General features: G+C 34.6%; 1 protein-coding gene and 1 long non-coding RNA gene across 2 annotated transcripts; both read left to right on the top strand.

Annotated features, from left to right (window-relative positions):
- The first annotated feature begins 2,763 nt into the window (after positions 1 to 2,763).
- Positions 2,764 to 3,102, top strand: LOC146936170 (F-box protein At3g07870-like). The gene has a single exon (XM_085749154.1). It carries the CDS (start codon positions 2,764 to 2,766, stop codon positions 3,100 to 3,102), a length of 339 nt encoding a protein of 112 aa, XP_085605280.1.
- Positions 3,103 to 6,630: 3,528 nt separating this feature from the next.
- On the top strand, positions 6,631 to 9,075 carry LOC146936169 (uncharacterized). The gene is made up of 2 exons (XR_015030492.1): positions 6,631 to 7,941; positions 8,780 to 9,075. It is a non-coding gene; the product is annotated as an uncharacterized LOC146936169 (long non-coding RNA).
- Positions 9,076 to 10,977: the final 1,902 nt, after the last annotated feature.

The following is a 10,977-nucleotide window of genomic DNA, read 5'->3' as shown; positions in this document are numbered from 1 at the left end:
GATAAGGCAACGCCTCTTTATGACCTTTTTAGTGAAAGGAAAATGGTCAAAAACGAGTAAAATTCGTAAATTTACAAGGAAATTAACTTAACCCCCATTTTGGCAATTTTTGAAAATTCTAAAATCAACCGTGGATGTCGTAGATATGCTTGTTAGAATTCCTAGGAACTATTACATGATTCGATTCGATAAAGCTAGGCCACGTTATGCCCTTTTTAGTGAAAGAAAAAGGATCAAAAACGTGTAAAATCCGTAAATTAACAAGGAATATCACTTTACCACCATTTTGGCCGTTTTTGAAATTTCTAAAACCAACCCTGAAAGTCGTAGATATGCTCGTTAGATTTCCTAGGAACTATTACATGCTTCGATTCGATAAGGCTAGGCCACTTTATGACCTTTTTAGTGAAAGAAAAATGGTCAAAAACGAGTAAAATTCGTAAATTTAAAAGGAAATTAACTTAACCCCCATTTTGGCCATTTTTGAAAATTCTAAAATCAACCATGGAAGTCATAGATATGCTCGTTATAATTCCTAGGAACTATTACATGCTTCGATTCGATAAGGCTATGCCACTTTATGCCTTTTTTAGTGAAAGAAAAAGGATCAAAAACGAGTAAAATTCGTAAATTTACAAGGAAATTAATTTAACCTCCATTTTGGCCGTTTTTGAAAATTCTAAAATCAGCCATGGAAGTCATAGATATGCTCGTTAGATTTCCTAGGAACTATTACATTCTTCGATTCGATAAGGCTAGGCCACGTTATGCCCTTTTTAGTGAAAGAAAAAGGATCAAAATCGAGTAAAATCCGTAAATTAACAAGGAAATGAACTTAACCCCCATTTTGGCCGTTTTTGAAAATTCTAAAATCAACCATGGAAGTCATAGATATGCTCGTTATAATTCCTAGGAACTATTACATGCTTCGATTCGATAAGGCTAGGCCACTTTATGACCTTTTTAGTGAAAGAAAAATGGTCAAAAACGAGTAAAATTCGTAAATTTAAAAGGAAATTAACTTAACCCCCATTTTGGCCATTTTTGAAAATTCTAAGATCAACCATGGAAGTCATAGATATGCTCGTTATAATTCCTAGGAACTATTACATGCTTCGATTCGATAAGGCTAGACCACTTTATGCCTTTTTTAGTGAAAGAAAAAGGATCAAAAACGAGTAAAATTTGTAAATTTACAAGGAAATTAATTTAACCTCCATTTTGGCCGTTTTTGAAAATTCTAAAATCAGTCATGGAAGTCATAGATATGCTCGTTAGATTTCCTAGGAACTATTACATGCTTCGATTCGATGAGGCTAGGCCACGTTATGCCCTTTTTAGTGAAAGAAAAAGGATCAAAATCGAGTAAAATCCGTAAATTAACAAGGAAATTAACTTAACCCCCATTTTGGCTGTTTTTGAAAATTCTAAAATCAACCATGGAAGTCATAGATAAGCTCGTTAGAATTCCTAAGAACTATTACATGCTTCAATTCGATAAGGCAACGGCACTTTATGACCTTTTTAGTGAAAGAAAAATGGTCAAAAACGAGTAAAATTCGTAAATTTACAAGGAAATTAACTTAACCCCCATTTTGGCAATTTTTGAAAATTCTAAAATCAACCGTGGATGTCGTAGATATGCTTGTTAGAATTCCTAGGAACTATTACATGATTCGATTCGATATGGCTAGGCCACGTTATGCCCTTTTTAGTGAAAGAAAAAGGATCAAAATCGAGTAAAATCCGTAAATTAACAAGGAAATTCACTTTACCACCATTTTGGCCGTTTTTTAAATTTCTAAAATCAACCATGGAAGTTTTAGATATGCTCGTTAGATTTGCTAGGAACTATTACATGCTTCGATTCGATAAGGTTAGGCCACTTTATGCTCTTTTTAGTGAAAGAAAAAAGGTCAAAAACGAGTAAAATCCGTAAATTAACAAGGAAATTCACCTAACCCCCATTTTGGCCGTTTTTGAAAATTCTAAAATCAACCATGGAAGTCATAGATAAGCTCGTTAGAATTCCTAGGAACTATTACATGCTTCGATTCGACAAAGCTAGGCCACATTATGCCCTTTTTAGTGAAAGAAAACGGATCAAAAACGAGTAAAATCCGTAAATTAACAAGGAATATCACTTTACCACCATTTTGGCCGTTTTTGAAATTTCTAAAATCAACCCTGAAAGTCGTAGATATGCTCGTTAGATTTCCAAGGAACTATTACATGCTTCGATTCGATAAGGCTAGGCCACTTTATGACCTTTTTAGTGAAAGAAAAATGGTCAAAAACAAGTAAAATTCGTTTTTGACCATGGAAGTCGTAGATATGCTTGTTAGAATTCCTAGGAACTATTACATGGTTCGATTCGATAAGGCTAGGCCACGTTATGCCCTTTTTAGTGAAAGAAAAAGGATCAAAATCGAGTAAAATCCGTAAATTAACAAGGAAATTCACTTTACCACCATTTTGTCCGTTTTTTAAATTTCTAAAATCAACCATGGAAGTCGTAGATATGCTTGTTAGAATTCCTAAGAACTATTACATGCTTCGATTCGATAAGGTTAGGCCACGTTATGCGATTATTGGACAAGAATCGATGACATCCCATATTCTTACTGCATTTGTGGACCGGGAGTATTTGTGAGTGGCACTGCTAATTGGTTGGTAACCGATGATTCATATATTCTTTCTCTTGATTTAAAGAAGGAGTCATATCAACAACTTTTGTTACCTGATTTCGTGAACGATATTGATATGCGGGACTTGAGTGTGTTGAAGGATTGCTTGTGCTTCTTTGCAAGTTGTCATGGGTTTTTGGTTGTTTGGATCATGAACGAGTATGGAAATAAAGAGTCTTGGACTAAATTGTACAGTGTTCCTAACATGCAAGATCGCGGTTTCAATGCCTATAATGCTTTATATATTTCTGAGGATGACCAAATGTTGCTTGAGTGTTGTGAGATGGGAAGTTATAATAATAGGAAGTTGGTTGTTTACGATTCCAAAACTGGTACATCGAATATTCCTGAGTTTCAAAACAATTATAAACGGACATACCCACATGTCTACATTGAGAGTTGGATATCACCTTAAGTTGGGATTCAACTGCAACATATACATGGTTAGTTTTTGTTTGTGTTATTTATTTTATGTCTGCTTTGGTTATTACTGACTTGTTGGATCATTGTTAATCAATAGTTGATGAAATCTATAGGTTGAACTATGGACAACCCAAGACTTGTTGGATCATTGTTAATCACCTAAGTGCCAATTTTATGTCTGCTTTTATTTTCAATAGTCTGGTTAATTTGAGTTGTTGATTCTATCTCATCTTGCATTATATTTTAAATAATTAATAATCATGAATTGCATTAAATGGTTTATCGTTTGATTTTCTAAGATTTTTGTTATGATTTTGATGTCATGATGTTAAAAAGGTTTGAGAAATCCTGTACTCAACTCTGTTTACTAGTTTTTGAACTATGGAAAACTGGTTCAGAATCAGAAAATTTGTTTATTCAACTATGTTAACCAATTCATAACTAGTTTTAAAAATGTTTTTTCAACCAGCTCAGTTTGAAATCACAATTTTGTTCTCGAATTTTAAACCTTGTCGATCAAAAAAACACAAAACATGGTGCATTAAATCACAAAATCAGACCGAATCGGGTTGATTCGCAACTGCTTTGATTTGTCAGAATTGCCAGCCAGTTTGCTTTGACTCGGTTTAGTTTTTCCATGCTGAATTGATAGGATCTAATATTACACATGGGCCCACTTAGAGGGAGAGTTTGTTACATGAGAGAGAGAAAGTGGAGTTGGTTATATAAAGGAATGAGAATAGAGAGTGAGGGTTATCTTTGATCATTTTGTTCAGTTAGAACCCTAGGGTTTAGGCAGAGAGAGAAATGTCTCTTCTCTGAGGACCTTTTTGATCTGGGGTTACAGGGGTTTTCTTCTGTAATACATCTATTTTCAAATTCAATAATACAGTTTATTTCTTTGTGTGAAATCGGGTTTCTATCAATTGGTCCGACCTAGCGGATCAACTCTCACCACCACCGGCGATTTGTTGATGCATTAGAGACTCAGATGGAAACTGTGACAAGCACACTGCAAAGTCTTGCTTCTCAGATGTAGCAACTTGCTCAACAGATGCTTCAACAGAGTGTGATTCTGACGGAATTGAGCAAAAAGCTTGGTTCTAAGGGGGTGACTCAGGAGGGCGAAACCTCTGATGGGGATTCAGTTCAGAACGAAATTGAAGAAACAGAGGAGAAGATGAAATTGGACTTCGACCTGAACTCGTCGACAGAGGAGAAGGAAGAAGTTTCATTGTTGACTGGGGCACTGTTTTCACGATTGATAAATTTTCAATCACCGCCGGAAAACATTCACACAGAACTATAATCAATCCAAAACCACCGCTGGATCTGTCCAGATCCGCCTTTGCCGGAACCACCTCCGGACTCCGGTCAGCCCGTGAACAACAGTTCCACGGTGAGCACCACCGCCGAGACCACCAGATCTACAGGATTCCGTTGACAGAGTAGTCTATGCGATATTGAGAGTTAAGAAGAGAGGGAATGTACAAAGGAGACTGGGTGGACCGCCATCAATGTCGCTGGAACCACCGTACACCGGTTGCAATTCCGTTCACGAGTTTGGAATCGTTGCTGAAGGTGGGAAGGTTCTAGAGAAGGCAGGGACAAAAAGGAAAATTGGTGAGTTGTGTATCACTTTAAATCTAATGGGCCACATGCACAAATCTCTGCCTCCCATTTTTCACTTGTTACACGTGTCTTCATCAGGTCAACACTCAACCCCTCTTCTCTCTCATGGGTCACTTAATGCACATTTCTTATCTGTTATGTGTCACGCTGACACAATGCAATGTGAGTTGGGTCAATTTTATAACCAAAAGGGTTGGTCCCAAACTAATATTGGGTTACTAAAAAATGAGTTTAGTTGGATGGTTATTAGTTCTAATGTATCAGCTGCTCAAATTTGGAGTACAACAAAGACTATGGCCACAGGTAATGACATGTATCAACTCCATGGAGTACACTATTGTCTAGTGTTAGATCATGCAATTAGTGAAACCCCACACCACCGAAGGTCAACTTGGCAAGAGGTGCGCACACATGAATTTTCAAACCTTATGATCTTGTTCACAAAACAAAAACAACTTGGTGTTGATAGATCCAATGCTGCAAAATCCTTGTTTGAGCACAAACTGGTTGATTCACTAGTTTACTCATTGATACTAGCAAATCTTACTTGTCTTAGATATACCTTGGTGCCAAATGGTATGAGTATAGTGATAATGTTGACCAGTGGCGTGTATGCAACTGTAATTAATGTTACTCACTTCTCAACTTTTGTTTTAACCAATGCGGTTAATTCTTCTCAAGCAAAATATTCTTGGGGATATAGCATGGACAAGAGTAGCAAGCTTATACCGTGGGTTAAAAGTCTACTTGATGCACCAAATAAGTTTTTATGTCCCTCCTTGGTAATAAGATTAGCTATGCTTACTATAATTCTTGTCATGAAACACAAAGGGAAAGATGGGAACTCCTTGATGAGTGAGATTACACAACAATGGACACTTATGAACGTTTTTAAATACTTTGTTGCGGTTTCAAGTCTGAAAGTTCTCCTTAGTTTTTTATCATGTGATGATTCATTGGTACTGCCAATTGGGGAAAAGATGCATGTGTACATGGTGGGATTTTATGATGATGAGAGTGCTTTTAGGGAAACTACATTGATTGAGAAAGATAGAAAATATGAGCATGTTTCTCGGACACGAGCTTGTATTCAGATTGGAGCAAAATTACATGACTTTGTGTGGAATGCATTGTTGCGTGGGTATGAAAGTAAAGTACACTATGTACCTTCTTTCAACATGATATTCTGGTGTTCATCCTTTTTTATGAGCCAACAAGACTCAAAAGAATTCAGTTTTTCTATGGTAGTTGCTGTTAATGAAAGTTGTTGGATAATGTTCTTCACCTTGAATGGATTGCTCAACTTCGTATTTGACAGAGGCAAGTTTTGGTGCAAAGGAAAGATGTTGCAGCAAGGGATGCATATTTCAGCCTTGAAGCTCTTAAATATTTTAGTGATCACATGCTCTTCCATTCCACATTATCTCAGTGATTATTTGCTCTTCATGCATGGACTAGACTTTTCATGGACTCCATTGAGTTAAACAGTATAAAGCAAGCAATTGGGAATTATTTTTTCTCTGCCTTGAGAACAAGCCAGATTTTAAGGGGGTGGTATTGATAGGATCTAATATTACACATGGGCCCACTTAGAGGGAGAGTTAGTTACATGAGAGAGAGAAAGTGGAGTTGGTTATATAAAGGAATGAGAATAGAGAGTGAGGGTTATCTTTGATCATTTTGTTCAGTTAGAACCCTAGGGTTTAGGCAGAGAGAGAAATGTCTCTTCTCTGAGGAGCTTTTTGCTCTGGGGTTACAGGGGTTTTCTTCTGTAATACATCTATTTTCAAATTCAATAATACAGTTTATTTCTGTGTGAAATCGGGTTTCTATCAGAGAATCACGTAGATCTTATGTTCTTTTATATTCACCATTTGTTTTTAGTGGATTCAAGTTACTTGACTCTTATCAATTAGGATACTTTGGTGCTCTAATTAAATTTCAATCACTATATACTGCAGCAGTCACTATATCTATGTATAAGAGAAATAGGCCACAATTTCAGCTAATGTTGAAAACTTAATTTTTTCTTCAATTGCTGAAAATCATCTTAGTAAAAAATCATTATTCAGCTCAAGAAAAAACAAAAAGAGAAAAAGTTAAACTTTAAACAAGAAAAGCAAAAGTCAAAGACTGATGTATGATTTCTGTACTGTTAGTGTAGCAACTCGGTACAAAAGGCTAATCAAACGATAAACACAAACAAGGAATACACAATGCTGAATGGCGAAATTCGGCCAATTGTACCTACGTCTACGACTAGATGACAGTTTGGGATTGATATGGTCATTCTATGTGTTTGTTATTAGCTTAATTGACTTAATTGATTTATAACTAGTCTAGTTGATAGTGTGATACTGATTAGTGCAAAGTAATTATTAAATAATTAATACATATATGGCTCATAGTACAGGTGAGTTGCGTCTATACTTTGGACAGTGAGTGTTTGGTCGTTGGGTTTAATTGTGGATAGAGAGACCCAAATGATAGGAATCAAATATTCATTTTCGTAGATTTTAGAGTCCTTTTTTCTGAATTCTTATTACAAGATTTTATTTCAATCTTAATTAACTTTTAGCAATACTAGCTTAATTTTTGGCTCACTCTTAGAAACACCTTTGCCATGGAATTGGCTCATTGTTGTGCTCTCTCATATATAGTTCTAACCTCTGCAATTCCCATTAAAGCACGTCCGTCTTCTCTTGTGTGTGTGTGTGTGTGTGTGTGTTGTGTGTCTATATATATATATATATATATATATATATATATATATATATATATATATATATATATATGAAACTCGTCATAGGTTGCTTTATCGTACCCTAAAAGCTGTAGCAATTCATTTCTCTAGACCCTGCAGTTTTGATCACACTTTGTTTTTGTGAGCAACAGGTTCTAATACCACTTTCTCTTTTGATTATCATATACACTATATGATATACTTCACATTTATTATATAAATGGTTGTTCTTTAGCTTTATGAAACTTATAGTGAAGTTGTAATGCAATTCTATGCCTCATTTATTTCTCTGGTATAGAGAATAAGAAGGAATGTTGCATATGTTCGAGTATATTCAAAATAAGGAAAAGATGAGGTTATTAACAGAATGGCAACATGTTCATCATTATGTGTATTTTGATATGTGGCTTAGTTCTCATCCTCACTGCCCTCGTTGTAGAGCTTCCCTCCACACATGTTAGTCATCAATTTTCTAAAGAAATTGACATGTTATTAATTTCTCAGTAACTTTATTTGTTGTTACGACTTGTTGGTGCTGACTTAATCATATAGTACATTCAGTTTTCAATTAAGGGTTACTATTACCACTAAGTTGGTTTTGATGGTGATTATTATTTGAAAACATTTTGGTTTTTGTTGATATAATAATGTGTTCTGTTGCGCCCGACTGAGGTTGCACTTGTGCCTTGCACAAAAAACCAATTTGTTTTTACGATCTTAGCTGCGATTATGCAATTTCAAGATATTGTGCGGGACGAGTCAGATCGTGAAACTGCAATTGTGCGGGACGTGTCAGATCGTGAAACTGCACAATCTTACGGTCTAAATCACGAACCATGATAGTATCCAATAATTCAATTTGACAATGAGCATCTTATGATTTAGACCGTAATTCAATCACGAACCATGGATGTTTTGTATATTTTGGTCTTTTATTTCATCGATGTTATGAGTTGTAAAATGTGTTAGATGTGCATAAGAATTTAATCCTCACTAAAATTTACAGAATAATATGATGATCATATTTCTTTGCAGCAAAACAACTTACAACCAAAGATATATCATCATCATATTATTCTGTAAATTTTAGTGAGGAATAAATTCTTATGCACATCTAACACATTTTACGACTCATAACATCGGTGAAATGACCTGAATATGATTGAAATAGTATGGTTTGAGATTGTAATGAAGTTCCCTTCCATATTTGTTCTCAAATATTTTAAACGCACCTGAAACCTCAAAATAACCCTTATAGACTTGTAACATTATAGTTGAAATGTCTCTTTTTCAGGTTGGTCGTGTCTGTTCGTTTCAATAGAAGGGTTATTCACTGTCTGAATTGCTCGAGTTCATTTTGTGGTCTGGAAGTTTGCTGAAGATGGTTCTGGAACTTCCAAAGTTCTGTTTGATTATTTCTTATGGAGTTAAACTAGATGAGGTGTAAAAAACTATATGTTCTGAATAGATACTGTAAACTTTTGTCTACTTTATTGTTGTATGTTGTTTGCCTTGATGGAACAATGCAGGTTGTGTGATTGTGAAGCATATTGAAATGGATAATAATTGGAGGGTTTTTTAATTGCAAAATGCATTTGGATGTTGTATTTTTATCTTTCGTCAAATGCATTTGATGCAGTAGAAGGCACTGGATACTGTGGTTGGTATTTTCTCCATGTTTTAATTGTGACTGTTGCGCAAATATATTTTTTTCTTCTTTAATTTACGGTTATCTGGTATTGTTTATGGTTTGATTCTTCATCTTCTTGTAATTTTATCATTGTGTGCATGTCTTCCTCAATGAATATCAAGTTGGCAGAATCAAAAAAATGATGAGCAGAACTTCTTGGCATTGAACTTGTCAATATGCATGGAACTTGTTCTCTGTCACTAACCTTATTTCTAAATTGAGCAAAAACACAGCATGCAGTATTAATTTTGGTTTTGTGCTATATGTTATTTGATTCCCTTCGTCACGGATTTATATCCAGTCTTTGTATCTGAGCTTTGTCTTCCTCGCTGTTGTGCCTAGGGATAGTAAAATTCATAGTTTGATGGACCATGAGATGGACACTATATTGGCTGCCATTCATGTTCTAATAAGAACTTGACAGAACTTGGGTTTAACTTTCCTTATCGCAAATGCATGAAATATGTCATGAACTTGATACTGTCTTATAAATGAAATTTACGTACTTTTTCACTCTTGCAGTCTCTGTTCTTTTCTGATACGCAATTTTTCTCCTTGGCAAAAGTTTTTGAAGGCCTAAGAAAATCACTTGGAAAACAATATAATTCTCAAGCATGGTTATGCTACATGCCTATTACCTAGATATGGATATGGAATTTTTCTCCTGTGAGAAATGGATATATTTCTTCTCTGATATTTTTTATTTTTTTCCCTGTGAGAATACAATATAATTCTCCGCCATACAATGGAAATTACCTCATACGGTGACCAACTTTTTTCAGATTTAAAACATGTTTACACATTATCTGAAAGTTGCATTATATATAGGGTTAAATATGTTTTTGGTCCCTATAAAATTGCGACCTTCTAAGTTTACTTATATATAAGCTTTTTTAATCCCTACAAAAAAAAAAATTACTTATAATTTTAGTCCCTGCTAAAATAAATTTTGTTTAATTATCCTTAACCTCTTAAATTTTTTAACGATTCTTTTTATACAAGTTTATAACACTATGAAAGGTTCATTTACTAAAATCTATAATTTTTTAACATGAAATAAATTAAATATGAATTTTTTAAAACGACAAAAGTTTAAGATATAAGTAACAAAAATATGGACGTAAATCCCTCAAAAAAAAATATGGACGTAGAAATCAAATTTTTGCGATATTTTTTTTGGAGGACCTTTTAATAACGTTCTTAACACGCATGTAAAAAATTGTTAAAAAACTTAAGAGTTTAAGCATAAATTAAACAAATTTGGATTGAGTAAGGACTAATATTGAGTGCAGAAATTTTTTGTAGGAATTAAAAAAGTTATTAAAATTAAGTAAGGACTAAACTTACAAGGTCGCAATTTTGTAGGGACCAAAAACATACTTAACCCTTATATATATTTTCGCGAGTTCATGCTTTGAGATTTGAAGTTTAAGTTATGTATTAATCACATATGAGTGAAAAATAATTTTCTTTCCGTAAATCTCTAATTTTCTCCCCGGCAACGGCGCCAAACACTTGATAGATGTTTGGCAAGTGCACCAAATACTATCAAAGTAGTAAAAATATCGATCCCACGAGGACTGTTTTTAATCTCAATAATTCAATCAAAGCACGACCTGTTGCAAGGAAAGGCCTTCCTAGAATGAGTGACTGTTGCAAGGAAAGGCCTTCCTAGAATGAGTGACATGTCTTCATCTTCAGCCATGTCCAAGATCACAAAATTTGCTGAAAATACTAGCTCATTAACCTTAACTAGCACATCTTCAAGCACTTTTTTCTCCCTCTATTTTTTTCTTCATTTC

This window comes from Medicago sativa, chromosome 3, assembly GCF_051527215.1.
Source record: "Medicago sativa cultivar Bolivia chromosome 3, Bolivia_mono, whole genome shotgun sequence".
In the NCBI taxonomy this organism is placed as follows: domain Eukaryota; kingdom Viridiplantae; phylum Streptophyta; class Magnoliopsida; order Fabales; family Fabaceae; genus Medicago; species Medicago sativa.
Note: the sequence above shows the minus strand (reverse complement) of the source record. Positions and strands in the feature narration are given on the sequence as shown.

What these genes read in the sequence shown, in the direction of transcription:
- LOC146936170 (XM_085749154.1), top strand. Translation starts at nt 2,764, where the DNA reads ATGCGGGACTTGAGTGTGTTGAAGGATTGCTTGTGCTTCTTTGCAAGT.